Here is an 18,569-nt window from a genome sequence, read left to right as displayed (position 1 = left end):
TCGCTTGATGTCCGCACCAGTTTCCAAATACACCACTTTGAACTCCGTCGGATGCGCGCTCAGATACGCCTTGATCTCGTCCATGGAATCTTTTGTCAACGGCTGCTCGAACACTTTAATACCGAGATTCGACCGGAAGCGGCCCAACACCTCCGGCCCTCAATGCGTCTTGCCGAACGCTCCGAAGAGCCCCAATCACAGCGTCCGAGCGAAAGTTGCCGCAGTGAGATCGTTGAGGAAGAAGTGTGTGTCGGCCTCGATGAACCCTAATGCCGATATCGAGTTGGTCCGTCATACTCAGCACCTGGTCGTTCGTCTAGACGTAGGGATGCATTAAACTAACACTACGTGAACCTCGAATTGAACCTTTTCCATTTAGCTTGTATCCTCGGCCACGAAGAGAATACCCCTGATCGTGTCATCCTTTAGAGCACCATGTCGCTTGGTTACCGTGTTGCCTGCCGTGGAAAATGCACGTTCGGAAGGTATTGAAGTGGCTATACAACCCAGCCATTTACGAGCAAGAGGAGAAATTGTTGGAAACTGCGTGCGAATTTGTTTCCACCACGAAAGGGTCGACGGCAGCTTCTTCCCCACAGCTCTGCGAGATAGTCCAAAATTTGGACTCCAAATGGCAGTCGACTTGGAGCATGCTGTTGTGGTCTAACTAACTTCAACTTGCCGCAAATTATTGTTTCGATTTGATTGGCAATCCTAACTGATTTTAACAAATCAGCAGTAGCGATTTGTCTGGGTGTCGGCAAAGCATCGGCAGGACGTCCCTCGTAAATTTCGGACGTCCCTCTCGAGCGACGTCGAGTCGACATCCAAGACCGCGACGTCGACAGCTCTAGGCTAGGCTGAGTGGCGGGGACTTACTCCAAGGCATCTTCAGTTTTGCGCTTCCAATGTGCCTGGTGGGATCTGGACGATACTAGAGCAGGACCTTCGGGTACCGACAGGCTCACTTCTCGACCAATTTGACCCGGTCATCACGGCCTTTGCCGAAGGATGCTGGAGCGCCGGGGTGGCACTGAACTTCCATGGTGCTTGGCGCTGGTGGGTGGCCCACTTTACCCACCTGAACAACATCACAGAGGTTCGTCACGAAGCAGCCATTGAGGCTGGGCTCCGCCAAGGATACATTGCTGACAAATTTCATCCGAGGCGTCATCACAGCACTGCAGCCCACGCCATGGCAGCCAAGGTGCTGCGGAAAGTACTGAGCCTGAAGTGGGCTCTCCATCCACGCCACCGCACGCGATCGGTACCTGATATTCTTCGATGGCGGGTCACGTGGAAACCCTGACCCGGGCGGCAGTGGGGCGGTGTTAATGCGCATCGGGGAAGACGTTGCATCTGCATCGATTTTCTGGGTGGATAGTATGTGACTGGCGTCTCGCCGCACCACCAACAATACGGCGGAGCAACTGGGGTTTCTACACGGACTGCGGGCGTGTTGTCCATGGCTGGACATCCCTCCATGTGGTAGGGCACAGTCACCTGGTGGCTCAACAACAGCGACGACGCTGTCCTTCGGCCAAGCTCCTCGTGGGAACATTATGGCAGAGCCACCGGCTTGCGGACCAGCTGCCGGTACCTACGTGGAATTATCACTACAGGGCGCACAGCAAGAAGGCGGATTACCTTGCTAATCTCGCAATGGATATGCGCAAGGGCACACATACACGCATTGACCCAGGGCGTGCGACGGATGCGCGATGAGCTCCTTTACTAGGACTTGCTAAGAACGACGTCGGCCATTGGCTTCGTCAACACATGAATAAGGACCTTTTAGAGGTTCGTAACCTTCACACTTAATTATGGACCTTACTTCATTGATCTAAGGTCGGTCACGCCCATCACTAGCGCTGTTGCGCGCCCGCGATTCGCGCGTCTGACGCCAAAATTATGCATAAAATTGGCGTAAATTTTGTACTGAATTAACAAATAAAATATCAGTGCACCTAATTTGCGTCTGGTTTTTGCTTTACGTTGTGCACTTATGCCCTGGTCCGCCCTGCCGAATTGGAGGTTCACGACTGTACAACCATATTAATCCCGTTCAGCTACAGTTAAACGCCCACCCTGTGTGTTTCTGTTCGATCTAATTTATAGGTGGGAAAGCGCGATATTTCAGCAGAACCGCCTTAACTATCCTTTACCGGTAAGTACTACTCGACTCCCTCCACAATGTTGTCTAAGTCAGATTGTCTTGCACTGATGACTTGCAGCCTGCAGCTTACCATGGCTGACAACGTTAGTGCTATGGACGGCAAGTGCCACGAAGGCGCGTCATTGAAAGCTTTCACAGTGTGATACCGAGTTAGAACCAATTCCTTTGATTTCTTAAGCCCATAGTTTCCCCTCGTATCCGCAAAGATTGTGAATCAGCCACAAAGGCCACAAAAAGACAAACAGAAAAAACGCTCGTACGCGTGAGAAGAGGAAATACGAGAAGAGGAAATACCATCGGTCAGTAGAAAACTACTGATCTGTCCCCAACGCGGCGCTGCCTGCACAACTACTGATTTCACAGCTACTGGAGTGCTGTTAAGTTCGCATTTGCATTTTCTCTTAGTCCTGCCTCGTTTGGTGTTAAGTTCGCATTTGCATTTTCTCTTAGTCCTGCCTCGTTTGGTCTATCAGTCTCTGACTCCGGCGCGTTGGCTGCTCGCGACGCTGGGTTCGTCTTCCCCGCGTAGATTGATAGACCCAGACGAAATTGACTGACTCGTGCTCGAACACCATCTTTAGGCGCGCTGGCACGTTGGCACTTGGCTCCCGCGTCAACTCTGTGTACCCCACCCATTGAATAAGGTAGTATACGAAGTTATTGACCCACCGTTTGGCGAATATTCTTTCTACCTCGAAGAGCTGAGCATTGTCTCCTCTACGAGCTCGGCGCTCGTTTGCAAAAAGACCTCCTCCTCTACTGACAACGTCACGTAACCCACCACCTATGGACGATGCACGCACGGCGTCCAGCTCTCGGTCGACTTCGTTCGGTATGCTAACTTCTCTGCTTAGACAAAGCTGCCAAAAGGAGCCGTCCAAACGGCGCTGGATCGTTCGGGCGTGACGCTGTCGGAGGTTGAGCGGAGGCATCGACCAAAATGGCGAATGCCACCGACGTGCACTCCACAAAAACAACCATATAAATAAAGGCGTTTTGAGCAGCTAAAAAATAGTACACCGAAATAACATGTTGACGTTGAAGTAGCTGAGTACACGACGTATCCAACTGGTTACTCTAAGGGTACGTTAGTAGAGTTCTATCTACTCACAGAGATTGACTCCCCAGTCCGTTTGCTGCTGATATTTATTGAGAGTGAGGATCAGTAAGATAATGTATTGGAAAGAAATACCTTAATTATTAATCAGCAGTCAACGATTGCAATTGTTTGTGTCGTTAGCTTCCTTATTTGTGTTGGAAACTCAGTGTCTGCAATATTGGTTCGCGTCGCGTATGCTCCCCCATACTTTTGGCTAGAGCGGTCTGAGGTATCAACTTCTGCGTCCTCCCTCAAAACACCCATGCTTATAGCTGTAGCGATGTCAGAAAGATCTACCACGAAGGGAGAACTCCCATAATTCGGAGGCGGCTTTCGAGGTATGGTACGCTTAGGGCAAAAGCGGTTTTGCTGAAGGCAGCAGAAATGTAGCTATGATAGAGTTAGGTACGGATCGAACTTTATCATTTTCTACTGATTGCCGTCTTTTCTGCGCCGCGTTGGGGACAGATCAGTAGTTTTCTACTGACCGATGGTATTTCCTCGCGTGAGAAGCGTGATTCTCTCTCAACGGCGTTCTTCATTGATCTAAGGTCGGTCACGCCCATCACTAAATGACAACCATGTTTAAAAAAAAGTGATTCACACGAGCCGCATTTTTCTGGCGATAATTGCTAATTAATCTTGTCATTAGATATTGCAGAAGATTTTGTGATTATCAACATGCGAAACCGGGTATTCAATGGACTACGACACCCTATTTTTTCATCCACTCTGTGACTGTCGGCTGCTTGAGCAGCTCTGCGTGGTACAGCTCCTTATCGTAGCCGTAGTCAAAGAAAAGCTGTAAGATACCCGAGTTGAATGCGTCAGATGCAGAAATAGACCCATACAGTAATGCGGCGTACCTCCGTGTGTGGCTGAATGTCATGGATTGCAAATAACCCGATACGGAAATCACTGCTGACGTTCATTATCTTGCACGCACAGTTCGGATTTTTGGAGTGGTTAATAAACTAAAACCCAATGAGACGAGACGCTCGTTAGAAATGACCAGATCAGCATAAAGCAGGCAACAACACGAGACGTACTCTGGTCTTGTTGCCCTTCCGCGTTGAGTCGATAACCGTCTTGGTGTCCAGATTGAACAGATAACTAGGCACAGAGAACAGACCGTAAGAACATGACGCACATGCTGTTGCAATACTGGTGGGAAATATGTGGGCCGTACCTGCGGTCGACCTTGTCGTAGACAGCTCCACGTCTATCAGCCTCTTCTTGTGACACCATTTCGCCAATATACTCGATGATAAACTCGTCCTTCGCCACAAATTCCTCTACAAAGAGTCCCCAGCCAGCTGCGCTAAGCTTTGAGCGACCCATTCGCACATGTTTCTCCTTAGATAACGCGATACTGCGATTCTGGCAAGACGTTTGCTGCTTTTCGTCTTTGTTCATGTTGTCCGATTTGCCGTCATACGGTGCACCTCTCTCGCGCGCTGCGATTTCGTCTGCGCAGCACAACTTGCACAAGTCGATATCGCACTCACGACCCGCACAGAAGCAGGGACACGCCTTCGTACGACACCGACCACGCTGACACTGGCATCCGGGAAAGAAGATTTTGCAGTGCTCGTGGACGCAGTGGCAGAGCTTTGAGCAGAATATTCCATCTTCTACACAGGAGCAAACACCGGGCTCACAGGGCCCCTCGTGGGAACATGGCTCGATTCTATGGTATCAAGATCCACAGCTCATCAGTTAATCATATACGAAGTACACTGATAACGTGCATGGGGAATTATGTTTGCGTACTTGATTTGGACAGAGTTCACCACACCGTTTTGCGAGCCTGTCGCATCGTTTACAAGACATCGAACAGCAAGGTGAGCAGCGTAGTCAAACACAAGCTCGCAAAGGGTAATGTGCAGCCCAGCCACAGCCCGAGACCGGTGGTCTCTTCCGTCTCAGGAGGATCAAAAGGGGTGTGAGCAATGCTCAGTGTTTGTCACTACATGTGGCCGTGATGCTTTGATCTTGAAGCATCACAGCGTATCTTGGCGACAATTACATGCAGTTGAGCTCTACAGTTCAAACACGCACACGTACTCTGTAGATGGGAAATGGACATTCGTGAATTTTTCTTCTTCCTCGAGCGTCGACTCTTGGGTGGAGGACGAATCTGAGTGGTTGGAAGCACAGCATCAGCACATCGTTAGACCAGGCCTTCTAGCGTATCGTTTCTCACGCGTACGTACCTCTTTCGGCAGGCTGCGATCGTTGATATCGTAATGCGCACACATCTCCGCCACTTCCATGCAAGTTTTATCGCCGAGTATCTTCGCCATTTCACAAAAGTTGCCCGAGCACAGAAAGTAAACGCGCGCACAGAGAACCCGCGCCTTTGTGTTCCACCCAAAAGCGGCCGAGATAGCGCTGGCCTTGGAAAAGCCATTAGAGCTGGACGAGCTCATTTGCCCAAGGAAGCAGTGGTTCCCGCAGTTGCGTCCAGTGTTGATCATTGAATCCTTGCCCTTCAGATTCAGCGCCACAGCATTTTGCGCCGAGATTTTCTATGCGCCACAACAAACGTGTGACATATCAGCGCAATAAAAGGCACATAGTCAACTACTACGTCTCCTTACCAGCTTCGGCTGATCGATGCATCCATGGTAGTCGCAATCGTAGACGCAACAGCGTCGACAGAATAGACCTGAGCGCAGACATTGAGTGTATTAACGCCACAAACCAATAACCCAGCTAGTGACAGGATGCCACGTACTGCGATAGGAGTCCGCGGATTGTTCGTACAGCTCGAAATATTCCTCCATAGAGAGATCAGCAGAGTCCGACTCGCCGTTTATCCGCGTCGAGTTAGTCTGTGCACTTGCAGCAGCCATCGCCTCCGTGCGGCGCTTCTTCTTGGCTGCACGTTGCGACAGACGTAGATTCTTGTGTACCTCCACCAAAACCTCCTCTTCCACATGGATAACGCTGGCCACACGCTTGAGATCGCTCGGCGTGAGATCCCACGTGGACTGAAGGGTCTTGAGCACACCTTCACACATTTCCTTGGTGAATTCCACCTCGCACGCACTGGTTCTCTGCTGTCTAGACAATGACGCGCATCAATTTCGTCAGTCTCAGTCAGTGCCAACCAACCGCCTTCCACAAGCATAAAAATCTCCTCACTTGATCTGGTAGAACTCTGACACGACGTCCTCTTCGTCGTCGTCGCCGAAATACGGCAGAAACTTCAACGTTGGTTCGTCCTCCACCTCGTAGTTTTTGGTCAGTGCCGTCCACATTGTTGCCGTTGGGATTGACGGAATCTTCGGCAGAATCACCGCCCGCTTGTACATTGTCGTGCTGGGATTCGGCAAGCTGAACTTGACGGTGTCTTTCGCGTATAGGTCTGGTTCCACTGGCAGCTCCGATGCTGGCAAGCATAAGCAATAATCGTTAGCTCCTTTTCACTTCAAAATATTATTTTTGCAAATGTGGACGCACTCTGTGTTCTGATGCCTAGCAGCGCTTCGTCTGGCGGTGCCAGGTGCTGTTGTCGTCTACGTCGCTGCTCGACCATGTACAGCGAGCCCTTGAGGCGATTGCGCGCCACTTCAGTCTACTCAATAATTTTACAATAATTGTATCCATGTGACGACCATCGAAAAACAATAAAGTAGTCAACTCGAATCAATTCTGCTGCTTACGCTGGCGGCAATTTGATGCGAGCGGACGACATGATTGAACGCCTCAGCAGCCTGTGCACAAAGTTGCTCCTCCATCTCAGACTCCGAAGGTTCGGTGGCGTCTCCATCATCTGAGTCGTGTGGTAGCTTGTGGCTCTCATTTTGGTCGTCCCGCGGCATATTTGCAATTGCCGCCAAAATCTAATTGCGCTGGTAAAGTTGCGCCAAAGTTGCACAGGAATTGACCCACCATCAAAAATTGTGTTTTGCAACATTAAATTAGAGTGTGGGCTGGTGGCTGGCGGACACAAGCTCATAAGCGGACGAATGGCGGCCGGAGACAAGAAGGCGGCCTTCGCCACGCGCTCGGAGCGCGCGCTGGTGCTGAGCATCGTGCGTGAGGACTTTGGTGATGTAGCAGAGAAGGTGGTCGAGACGCTGCTGCGCGCCGAGGGCCTGAGACTGGCTGAGATCGCGCACAAGTTGCAGCGCCAGACAGCGGCTTCATCCTCGGCGCCTTCAGTGCATCAGGTGCGTAAAATGTGGCGGTTCAATGTCATTTCCTCAAGCGCTAACTTGGTGTTATGCTGCACATATGAAGATCAAGTGCGCGCTGCTCAAGTTGCTGCAACACAATGTGCTGGACGTGACTCCCGTGGCTACACCTCGAGGTGGTGCGCCTTCGGTCGCGTACAATGTGCGAATTGCAGTTATGTAATGTTTGTATTCATGGCAAGCTATTAATCTGCTTTATTTGTGGCAGATTAACGTGCAGGAAGCGCTGTACCGCCTGCGATTCCCGAAGTTTATCGAGTTAGCTAAAGAATTGTTCGGCTTGGAGGGCGAAGTGGTCATGGAAGAAGTGCTGGTGCAGGGGCGTGTGCGTATAGACCAGTCTGTCGAGACAATGGCCTATAGTTTGGCCGAACAGCGACGTCAGCAACAGAAAGTGAAGGCTCAGGAGGACAGAGAGCAGGCTACAGCTACAGAGGAGGAGGAAATCAGCGAGGAAGAACTGGATGAGTGCCGCCATTTGGTGCGTGAAACTTTCGTGGAAATGGCTAAGAAGCGCTACATCTCTCGCGTGCATCCGCTGGACTTAAAGGTGGCAGAACCGGAAGAAACCCCAGACTTCCCTGCCAGTATCATGCGCGGACAGGATAAGGGCCCTACCAGCAACTTGAACAGTAAATCTGCAGCTGCAACGGCTGCTAATGGCGCTACTGTGAACGGAAAAGTCGCAGCTGAGGACGGCATCACAGTGCGCGGTAAGAAGCGGAAGGCTCCGTCGCCGCCGTCTGGAAACGCTGTCCCTGTGGAGCTGCAAATGATGCTGGACGCTGATGAAGCGGCTCGAAAGGAAAAAGACGACTCGGAAGCTGAGTGGGAGCCTAGTTCGGCCTCATCGTCGACGTCTTCGCGTGGCTCCAAGCGCAAGAAAAACTCGAAGCGTGCTAAACTTCCCACACGCGGCACGTCCTCTGGAGACGGAACTACCGGTGGCGAGACCAGCGGCGAAGACGCCCCTGGTGGCTCTGGGGCTCACACGGACGAGCGTTCTTTGGTCTGGCGCTTCGGCGTGACTCAACTGCTACGTGATCTTCGACACAAAGCTTGCATTCGGTTTGCTACAGAGAACGTCAACGCTGTCGCCGGCGTCATTGTGACTGCCATGCTGCAGCACTCGGCCCCACGTGAACGCGAGAAAGACGAACCTACGTCAGCTCCAGTGTCAGCGCGTGATCTGTTCAACATGGAGAGCGTCAAGAACGCGCTGCCTGCTGAGGCGAACAATCCGTGGCGACTCTTACTCAATTACATTATGGTCATGTGTCGTGACAAGTCCGGAATGGTGATGAAGGTCGCTCAGGAGGCGTTCGACCCGACCCAGGCGCGCGCAGGTGACGGCGGCCAGTATGTGGTGCACATGCAGAAGATTATGGAGTTCTTGCAACAAGCCACGACTCACGCGTACATCCAGGACAAGTATGGCGTTGCGAGCGCGCGTATCGTACGTCTACTGGTGGAGAAACGTCAGTTAGAGCAGAAAACTATCGGCGAGCTGGCGCTGCTGCCGTCTAACGATGCGCGGCACCGGCTGTACGAGTTGTATACAGACAAGGTGCTCAAGATGCAGGAGATCCCCAAGCGCGCGGACCATAATCCGGCCTTCACGTTCTTCTGTTGGTCCGTGGACGTGCCGCAGATGCAGGCGCGTATCACGGAGCGCGTGCAGGACTCGCTGTGTCGTCTTCGTCGTCGACGTAAGTTCGAGGCGGAGGAGAACAAAGAGCTCATTGCGCGGTCGGAGCAGCTGGTTGAAGCCAACGATCTGGACAAATTCGACAAGCTCAGCCGCTCGCTCGACCGTCTCGACCGTGCCATTATCCACTTAGACGGTATGCTGATGCTCTACCGCGATTTCTAGATCGCCCAAGCAAGTCAAGAGTTGACACCAACTGCAGCCGGCAGACGTAATATATCCTGGTTTTGCCGTTCGTGCCGTCCCATCCCAGTGCTGCAACTGTGGTGCGGTCCCTGTGTTTGACGTTGTGGTCGTTGCTATGATGACCATATTTAGTAGTCGCCGACGGCTCGCTCCATTCCTTGAAACGATCTCGATCTTCCTGACCGATGGATTACTATGAGCTGCTCCAAGTCCCACGTGGCGCCAATGAGATGGAAATCAAGAAAGCGTAAGTGTGTCAGCTTCTCTGTTGTAAAGTAGCTGCCTCGTGTTGAGTCTTGTGTATTGATGGGCTGCAGCTATCGCAAACTGGCGATGAAATGGCACCCTGACAAGAACAAGAGCAACATGATGGAAGCTCAGTATCGCTTCCAGGAGATCTCCGAGGCTTACGACGTGTTGAGTGATCCGGAACGTCGTGCCATCTTCGACCAGTACGGCTATGACGGACTCAAGAACGGCATGCCGGACGAAAACGGCGACACGCGCGACGGCTACGCCTTCAACGAACGCGCGTCCGAAGACGTGTTCAACAAGTTCTTCGGGACAAATAACCCGTTCGGCGACTTTGGATTTGGCGACACCTTGCCGTTCGCGAGCTCTCTGCGTAAGAAAGGCCCCGAGAAAGCCGAACCCATTGTGTGTGAGCTGGTGTGCACGTTGGAAGAGCTTTTCCTGGGGACAGCCAAGTCCATCGTCATCGCGCGCATAAGGCTGCAGAAGGACGACCTGGTAGACGACGCTAAGACTTTTGTGGTCAAGGTGAAGCCTGGCTGGAAGGCTGGCACCAAGATCACATTCGATCGCGAAGGCAACGAGACTCGAGCCAATGAAGCGGGAGACGTGATCTTCCAAGTGGTGCAGCAAGAACACAATCTGTTCAAACGTGATGGCGCTCACCTGGTGTTCACGGCTAAGTTAAAGCTGAGTGAGGCTCTGGGTGACTACTGCGTGGAAGTGCCGACGCTGGATGGTCGTAAGCTGGCCATTTCGTGCAACGAAGTGGTGAGTCCCAGCTCCGAGAAGCTGGTGAAGAAAGAAGGCATGCCGATCTCCAACCAGCCAGGAGAACGCGGGGATCTGCGCATCAAATTCGACATCACCTTCCCTCGCCATCTCACGACTCTCCAGAAGACAGCGCTAGCAAAAATCTTAGGCTAACGTTAGTTGTCATTAATACACCCAGCTCGTAAGCTAAGCTAATAATTTATTCCTGTCGGAGGATATTTTAAGAGCTCGGATTACTACCGAAGGGTTCATCTGTAAGAGTTGCAAAGGTAATACTACGTAGTAGTACTAGCTTGAAGTTTCTACGTAGTACTACGGTAGTACTACGTAGAAACTTGAGGTATACATGTCAATTTAACCCATATAACCTATTACTTATTCGTGAAACGCGCTTTTGTCGCCAGTCAAAAACACAGAACGAGATGGCATCTGAGGTTGATGCTGCCAAGCCTAATGCCGCTACGGTCAAGGCGCTAGCCGATCTGTCGCGCGAAAAGATGGAGCAGTTCAAGGAGAAGGCGGAGCGCCGAGGAGTGGTGTACATAGCGCGTGTGCCACCCTTTATGAAGCCGGAGAAATTGCGCCACTTGCTGGGTAAGTACGGCGAGCTGAATCGCATCTACCTGGTACCGGAAGACAAGGCGCTGCACAAGAAACGCGTGAGTAGCGGCGGTAATCGCCGGCAAAAATACACGGAGGGATGGATCGAGTTTGAGAACAAGAAGGTGGCCAAACGTGTGGCGAAGATGCTCAACACGACGCAGATCGGTGGACGCAAGCGCGACTACTACCACGACGATATGTGGAATCTCAAGTACCTCAAGGGCTTTAAATGGGACCACTTGACCGAGAAGATAGCGTATGAGAATCGTATCCGCGATCAGAAATTGCGCATGGAGATTGCACAGGCGAAGAAGGAGAATGAGGCTTACTTGGAGCGCGTGGAACAGTCCAAGCAGTTCGAGAAGATGGAGGCACGCAAGGCCGACAAGAAGCAAGATGGACATGCAGCAAAAGATGCTATGCAGCACATACGTCGCACATTCCACCAGAAAGCTCCTGCAAGCAGCAAACAGAACCTGTCCCTTGGAGATGGAGAACTCGAGAAGGTCTTTGTCGCCAGCAGCAAGAACAAGAAACGCCGGGTGGAGTAAAGTACAACAGTAACTCATTCAAATAGATGCACACTTTTCGTAAAGAGGACACACGCAGTACGAACCAAGTTTCTCCTTTCATCTCTATAGTTCGTCCTTCGACTTGACTATCGCTGGCCTTGGCAGCGGTGCTCGCCTTCGGTGGTGCGACAGCATAGTGGGACGGTAACAGACTGCTGTACGCCATCCTCCGCATCGACCAGGTACTCCAGCATGACTTTTTCTCCATCCGTTATTTCCCACTGATGCCCCCCCTGAACCGAGCTGTACTCAATGCTGCCCTCGTTGGCTCCAAGCGTGGTCATAAACATTTAGACCAATACATTTCCACCTCGCGCGACGATTCGTCGTACCAATCGTATCTTTGATTGAATATTTACTACTTCAAGCCCCTAGACCGAAAGTGTTACTTCAAAAGGTCCTTACATGAGTTCACTGTACAATCACAAAAACAACAGACAACAGTCAGTAAGACGTTCTAGCAGCAGCATCCGTCACAGTATCCACTTACTAAGCAGGGCCGCCTCCGCCTTCAGGGACAGTCCAGTTAATGTACTCCTTGGGCATCTTGATAGAGCAGCATTTGCAGTGGACGCAGTTCTGGGCGTTGATCACAAGCTGCGGGACGCCATTGGCTTCGCTGCCGTCAGTGTATTCGTAGACGCGGGCAGGACAAAACCGCTGCTCTAGGCCAGCGTACACCGGGAACGATTCCTTCGAGGGAACCTCCGTGTGCTCCGGTTTAATACGCAGATGAGCTGGCTGGTCGTGGTTGTGGTTGGTACCGCTGCGTTGCAGATTAGAGAGCAGGTCGAATGTCAACTCGCCGTCCGGTTTCGGGTACTCAATGGGTGTGAAATCCTTTGCCGGACGCGTCTTGGCCGAGTCTGGCTCGGTGTTCGGAAGAGTCCACGGCTCCTTTCCTCTGAGGACGTGCGTCGCCACTCCAGCGTGCAGCAGCCCAGGTAGGAACCCCTTGTGGAAACCAGCGTGTACATTACGAACAGCCTTGAGCTCCTCGGCAATCCATGAATCTTCCACTGCAGCTTCGTAGCTCGAGATGTCAATAGCAGGTTCCTCAGCGTTGATCTCCGCCGTCTCAGCGACGGTATCCGCACCAGTGGCGGTTAGAGCCTCATAAGCAGCCTCAGCAGCAAGCATACCCGACTTCATAGCAGTGTGGGTGCCCTTGATCTTCACGCCGTTCAGGAAACCAGCCGAGCAACCAATCAAACCACCACCAGGGAACGTCAGCTTCGGGATAGCGTGGTAGCCGCCTTCGTTCAGGCAACGAGCACCGTACTGGACGCATTCACCGCCCTCCAGATACTTTCGGATCGCTGGATGAGTCTTAAACCGCTGGAACTCCTCGTACGGGTTGATATACGGATTCTCGTAGTCCAGACCAACAACCACACCGATCTGCACCAGATCGTCCTCCATGTGGTACATGAACGAGCCGCCGAAAGTCTTGTCCATCACCGATTGCTGCAACGGCCAGCCGAGTGTGTGCTGAACAAGGCCAGCCTGGTGCTTCTCCTTAGGGATACGCCACACCTCCTTCACGCCGAGACCATACGTCTGGGGCTGCACACCTTCGCGTAAGTTGTACTTCTCCATCACCTCCTCACTGCAAGAGCCACGGCAACCCTCACCAAAGAGCGTCTGTAGCAAACGTACATCAAATACCTGTCAGCACCTGTAGAATAAAACCTCCACCATAGTAATTATGTACGTACAACACGAGCACGGAGTTCCATGCCGCGAGCAAAAGTTCCCTTGGGCTTGCCGTCCTTGCCAACGCCTACATCGCGTGTGGCGATGCCGCCCACAGAGCCATCCTCACGGTACAGCACTTCGGACGCTGAGAAGCCCGGGTAGATCTCGACACCAGCCTCCTCGGCCTGCTCGCCCATCCAGCGAACGAACTTGCTCAGACTGATGATGTAGTTGCCTTCGTTGTGCTAAAAGATTGTCAAATCACAGAGGATATAAACGGTTGACGTCAGGAAAAAAATCTTTATCTCGCCACAACCAGAATTCAATGGAAAAGCCACAGCTCACCTCCTCACGAGGCAATAAGAAGTGCGGCAGACCAAGCGACTTGTCCTCGGTGAGCAGCAGGAACTTGTCTTTGGTCACGGGCGTGTCCAGAGGGGCGCCCAGATCCTTCCAATCGGGCAGCAACTCGTCTAGCGCGCGTGGCTCGAACACATTACCTGACACGATGTGCGAGCCCACCTCGGCGCCCTTCTCGACCACGCACACGGACAGATCCGTGCCCTTCTCGGCCGAGAGCTGCCTCATGCGGATCGCGGCCGCGAGACTCGCAGGACCGGCGCCCACCTGTCGGCAATAGCGCAACCGACCCAATTAGTATGACCATCACTCCGATTCCGCAATGACAATCACTCTGTAAGCTACGTACCAGCAACACGTCGTAGTCCATGGCCTCACGTGGCTCATTGAGCATCTCCTGCTCCTCTGGTGTGAGCCCGACGGACGACAGGAAGCGCGAATGCGCGGCGACCGGTTGCCGCTTGAGCGTCTGTAACTTTGTGCGCAGTGACAGCGAGCGGCGCCACATGATGCAACGCTCTCTACTTCGTTTCTTTGGACACTTGAGCGCAAGCTCGGGTTTTCTGCAATGGCTGTCTACATCGTCTGCACTCACCCGATCCAACCGCCACACCCTACAAAGCCGCGCTCCTGCATGTAGGTTGGCTAATTCCGATTTTAAATTCTCTGGTTGGTGGAAAATCCATTCTGGCATCTTTGTAAGTCGGTTACAAAATTTATAAAACCTAACTAAACTTAGCCTATCAGTTAAATGCTGCCTGACTCGCGTTCACTAAATGTGGGAGCTGTAAAATCTACAGAATTGAGCACCATTAATCAAGCAAATGCTGTAAATACTGCCACCAAACATCTCTTAAAAGGTAGCAGCACCAGTAATAATCGTCCGCGATTATCCAACCGTGTTTGTTTGCCCATCGTCCTCGCTGTGCCGAACTTCGAGCCCACTCTCTTATTATTAAAAGTGATCTCGACTTGAGAATCCCCATCGGTGCTTAGCGGCGCAGCTACGTAAGTTAGGTTGAAGCGGGAGAAGCCACGAGCGCTGCTCATTGTTGCATTCTCGTTTCTTCCAAACTGCAGATTGGATCGTAAGGGTATTGTAAATGCTTTACTGCATCCAATCATCTGATTAGACGAAACCAGGCATCCCGAAAAATAAATAATCTCGGAAAAGTATTCATATTTTGTGTTCCAATAATTTATTTTAGGAAGAAGTCGTAGGTGAACCCGATATTTATGTTCAGTACTCTAAAAAATCAATACCATATTTTCCCTCGTCCATCCAAACCCAGGAGACCCCGTAGCCATTCATCGCATTTATTCCTTACTGAAAGCTCGCTGTCGCATTTTCAAACCTGCTACCAGCCTCCCAACTTCTCCTATTCTCCCAGTCGCCACAATGACCGACAACCTGCTCTCTGCTCCGCCCACAAGGCCCACCTTCTCGCCCAGGCAAATCACCACCTTCTTCTTCTCGTCCTGCGCTGATTGAGAAGGTGTGCCAACGGGTGTGTATGCGTGCAAGTCTTGTGGGAAGTGTCGCAAGCTCACGCCGAAGACGGGCTACTCTAACCTGGTCTCGCATGTTCGGACTGCGCACCCGGACTTCGAGAGCGCCATGCGTGACGCGACTGTGGCCTCGACGGGAGCACTATTGCCCTGGGTGAGCCAAAAGGCATCCAATCGTTATGCCTGGCTGCGTTGGGTCATCACGGGCAACCTGCCGTTCTCATTCTGCGAGTCGAATGAGACCCGACGGTAAGTATTTCGGTATTTTATTTTAACATTTGTATTTGCACTCTAATTATTTTTTTACATAGGTATACAAAGCTTAACCCCATCTCCGAGGAGACACTGACAGCTATCATGGAGGCGGTGACAAAGGCCGTGGAGAAGGCTATTGGGGACGAGATGTCTGAGAACTTTGGTCTCGTTCTCGACGGTTGGACCCACGGTATGGAACACTATTTGGCGGTCTATGCATGCTACAAAACCTCGGCGGGCTTGCAGCTCCCACTATTGTCGCTAGCCCCTGTGATGGACGAGCCCGACGACCAACTCAATGCGGAGGGCCATCTCACGGCAATCAAGCGATTTCTGCCTTTCTTTGGTAAGTCAGTATCCGGCTGTCTATTTTTAGTCGGTGACAATTGCGCGGTAAACAAACGGCTGGCCGATTTGCTTGGTGTGCCGCTTGTCGGTTGCGCAAGTCACCGACTAAATCTTGCCGTGCGGGACTTCTTGGAGCCCAGCGAGGACGACCTCGAGGCGGTACAGCAGCTTATGCGTAAGCCCCGCACTCTTAAGCAGGCGGCGAAATTACGGTATGCTGAGAATCTGACTGTATGAGGCTTTTATGCAGTAATACAAATGTATGTGTAAACCGTTTTGCAAATTTACAAAAATAGCACCAAAACACCACTTCGGGCGGTTCTGGGACAAGATACACGCTGGTCATCGACTTTTTCGGATGCTGAAACGGTACTTTCGCATCGAGGAGTTATTTGCGCGACGATGACGAGCTCGCTGACTATCTACCATCGCGGAAAGCGCACAGAAGCTTGCCGCGCTACTCGCCAGCCTGGAGGACGTGGAAGTGTGACGGGGTCACACAGCACCTTGCACAGAGGAAGTGCTTAAGGGTATTAACTACCCGAGTGAACGCTAGTCCACGTGTTCCCGGCCTCAAAAGGAACGGTTTGCTACTTAGAAGAGTGGATTTAAGACTGATGTATTTATAAGTAAGATAAGCTTGGGTCACATACAAACTAGAGGTTACCTATAGTGGAGCAAAGTAGTCATGCACTGACTGGTTCCGAGAGCACCTGGTGCCGTGTACCAGGTGTCCACAAGACTGACGAGTCACTCTTTATGTAACATGGGGCACACTAGATTGTACCCCGTTACATCCTCCCGCACTTAACTGAGAATCACCTGATTCTCCAATCACAACTGATTCTCCAATCAGAAGTGAGAGAATTAAAACACCAAAAGGTGAATTCTCACACTGAGCAGCCACGAGACTGGCGCGGCTCTCAGTCACACCCACATTGACTTGTGCTACCAAAGCTCACTGGGATTTGCATCCCTATGCTCACAACTGTGTTGGCCGCAAAGCCTACACTCAGAGCTGCCTTAGCTCCTGTGCTAGCGCGCGTACAGTGCTTAGGCACAGGGTGCAATAGCATCCGAACGTGTGGCATTCGCCCACAGTTCGCACCAGAGGACACGACAGTCCTCGTGAACGCGTCCGGAGCATGGTGTCTCCCGCGATGGACGACACCGAGAAGGGCAGCACCTTCCCCAGCACTAGAGGGAGCTCTCAGCTCACTTCGGGCCATGCCTTTGGCTCCAGCAAGGATCCATCCTTGCGGGCGGGATTCTGCCACGCTCTCTTCGCGTCTTGGTAACCATACTAACGGCGCGTAGGTGTCCTTCATCGACACCGTGTACCGTGACGGTACACAACCGTGGTGTAGGTGTCTCCCATCGACACCATGTACCGTACGGTACTAACCTTTGGTGCGGTACACCCACCACAAGGTTGCCATGTTTGGCGGCAACAGCTTCTGCTGTGCTGTCGCCTGAACATATTGATGGCCAGTGCTCGCATCATGCACGACGCATGTGCAAGCACAGTGTACAGGTCCATGGGCCCGTACACGAGGTACGCTGTGTACGACACATACCACAGCTACCATAAGTGCTCCGTGTACGTCATGTGTGTCATGCACGACGAGTTCATTACGTGGAACTCCTGGCAGGCTGCTCGACAGCAGCCAGTGCCGATGCACGGTACGTGCGTTGACTAACAGCGTCCAGAGCGCATCGGGTCGTGGTATGGTGCATATCCTTTGCACCTATACCAGTGTCTTTCACAGACACCATGTACCTTGATGGTACTCGACCGCGGGGGGGCACATCTCACCACTATGCCACTGCGGCATTGGTGTCTGGCACTGACACCGAGTACTCACGGGTACCAACCCATGGTGAGGCAAGCAGCCATCACCACGGTGTCATGCTCGGCGCGGCACCAGTTACGACTGCGTGCGTTGCCTCGACCACCACCTGGTCAGTTGTGTGTGCACACTTGGGTTATGGCTCCACGGCCCATTATACCCGGCGCGTTGCGTACATCACGTACCGCAATCGCTTTGTCGGCGGGTGAGACGTTCCGTTCACCCAACTCGACAGGTCGTTCATGACCAAGGGACCAGTGCGTTGATTGCACTAGGCCCGCGCTTCGCCTCGTGTGTGGTTGCTTGCAACCCCAACACTACTGGTTCGCTCAGCGATTCCGAGGCACCTTGCGCCAGTGGCTTTCTTTGCCACTATGTCTTGTTCGGCTAGAGCTACCGCAGCTCTAGCGCGGCTGTTCGCCTCCAGTCTGCAGTCGATGTACATCGACGCCTGGTTCCGTAAGGAAAGGTATTTCCGAGCCTCTCCCCCGCTTACACTCGAGACTATTGAGTCTCTCGTGGCTTGTGATAGCCACTGGCAGCACGACGGCTACTTGCCTCTTGGAAAGTCAGGGAGGAAAGGTATTTCCGAGCCTCTCCCTCACTTAACCTCGAGACTACTGAGTCTCTCATGGCTTCTAATAGCCACTGGCAGGCGCAACGGCTCTCCGCCATGTGCACTGCGTCGGTATGGTCGACCGCGTCGGCCGTGTCGACCGAAGGCATTCAGCCTTCGCGTCAGCAGTTTGAGTCTGCGCGACTTGACGTCGAGCGAGTTGCTCACGTCTGGCGAGGCCAAGACTCGCGCCTCGAGCCAATGACTCTGTGTGCGGCGCTATGTTACTCGCCTTAGGTGTGGAGCTCTGTTACCCACCTTGGTTGTGTCGAACTCTGTTACCCACACCGGAAGCGCATACAGCGACTTCCTTATCAGCTATGGTCTGAGTAATCTTGCGTGGAACCTTGTTACCCAC

General features: G+C 52.3%; 6 protein-coding genes across 6 annotated transcripts; 3 read left to right on the top strand and 3 right to left on the bottom strand.

Annotated features, from left to right (window-relative positions):
* Positions 1-435: 435 nt before the first annotated feature.
* PITG_02097 (uncharacterized protein) lies at positions 436-3,082 on the top strand (the record flags this gene model as incomplete). The annotated part of the gene is made up of 8 exons (XM_002907021.1): positions 436-485; positions 740-785; positions 896-1,099; positions 1,180-1,267; positions 1,739-1,800; positions 2,141-2,167; positions 2,758-2,948; positions 3,031-3,082. The coding sequence occupies 8 exons, from the start codon at positions 436-438 to the stop codon at positions 3,080-3,082; spliced, it is 720 nt and encodes a 239-aa protein (XP_002907067.1).
* A 1,020-nt stretch (positions 3,083-4,102) lies between these two features.
* PITG_02096 (polycomb-like protein) lies at positions 4,103-6,064 on the bottom strand (the record flags this gene model as incomplete). Its single annotated transcript, XM_002907020.1, has 9 exons — positions 4,103-4,249; positions 4,325-4,388; positions 4,465-4,965; positions 5,049-5,085; positions 5,139-5,192; positions 5,343-5,415; positions 5,492-5,806; positions 5,879-5,946; positions 6,016-6,064. 9 exons carry the CDS (start codon positions 6,062-6,064, stop codon positions 4,103-4,105), a joined length of 1,308 nt encoding a protein of 435 aa, XP_002907066.1.
* A 29-nt stretch (positions 6,065-6,093) lies between these two features.
* PITG_02095 (uncharacterized protein) lies at positions 6,094-7,242 on the bottom strand (the record flags this gene model as incomplete). The annotated part of the gene is made up of 6 exons (XM_002907019.1): positions 6,094-6,159; positions 6,218-6,344; positions 6,426-6,672; positions 6,744-6,858; positions 6,947-7,079; positions 7,235-7,242. 6 exons carry the CDS (start codon positions 7,240-7,242, stop codon positions 6,094-6,096), a joined length of 696 nt encoding a protein of 231 aa, XP_002907065.1.
* A 2,317-nt stretch (positions 7,243-9,559) lies between these two features.
* Positions 9,560-10,553, top strand: PITG_02094 (dnaJ heat shock protein; the record flags this gene model as incomplete). Its single annotated transcript, XM_002907018.1, has 2 exons — positions 9,560-9,621; positions 9,692-10,553. 2 exons carry the CDS (start codon positions 9,560-9,562, stop codon positions 10,551-10,553), a joined length of 924 nt encoding a protein of 307 aa, XP_002907064.1.
* Positions 10,554-10,822: 269 nt separating this feature from the next.
* On the top strand, positions 10,823-11,554 carry PITG_02093 (pre-rRNA-processing protein ESF2; the record flags this gene model as incomplete). The annotated part of the gene is made up of 1 exon (XM_002907017.1): positions 10,823-11,554. One exon carries the CDS (start codon positions 10,823-10,825, stop codon positions 11,552-11,554), a length of 732 nt encoding a protein of 243 aa, XP_002907063.1.
* A 14-nt stretch (positions 11,555-11,568) lies between these two features.
* PITG_02092 (electron transfer flavoprotein-ubiquinone oxidoreductase, putative) lies at positions 11,569-14,141 on the bottom strand (the record flags this gene model as incomplete). The annotated part of the gene is made up of 5 exons (XM_002907016.1): positions 11,569-11,989; positions 12,066-13,219; positions 13,294-13,518; positions 13,619-13,900; positions 13,983-14,141. The coding sequence occupies 5 exons, from the start codon at positions 14,139-14,141 to the stop codon at positions 11,977-11,979; spliced, it is 1,833 nt and encodes a 610-aa protein (XP_002907062.1).
* Positions 14,142-18,569: the final 4,428 nt, after the last annotated feature.

This window comes from Phytophthora infestans, genomic scaffold, assembly GCF_000142945.1.
Source record: "Phytophthora infestans T30-4 supercont1.3 genomic scaffold, whole genome shotgun sequence".
NCBI lineage: Eukaryota > Oomycota > Peronosporomycetes > Peronosporales > Peronosporaceae > Phytophthora > Phytophthora infestans.
Note: the sequence above shows the minus strand (reverse complement) of the source record. Positions and strands in the feature narration are given on the sequence as shown.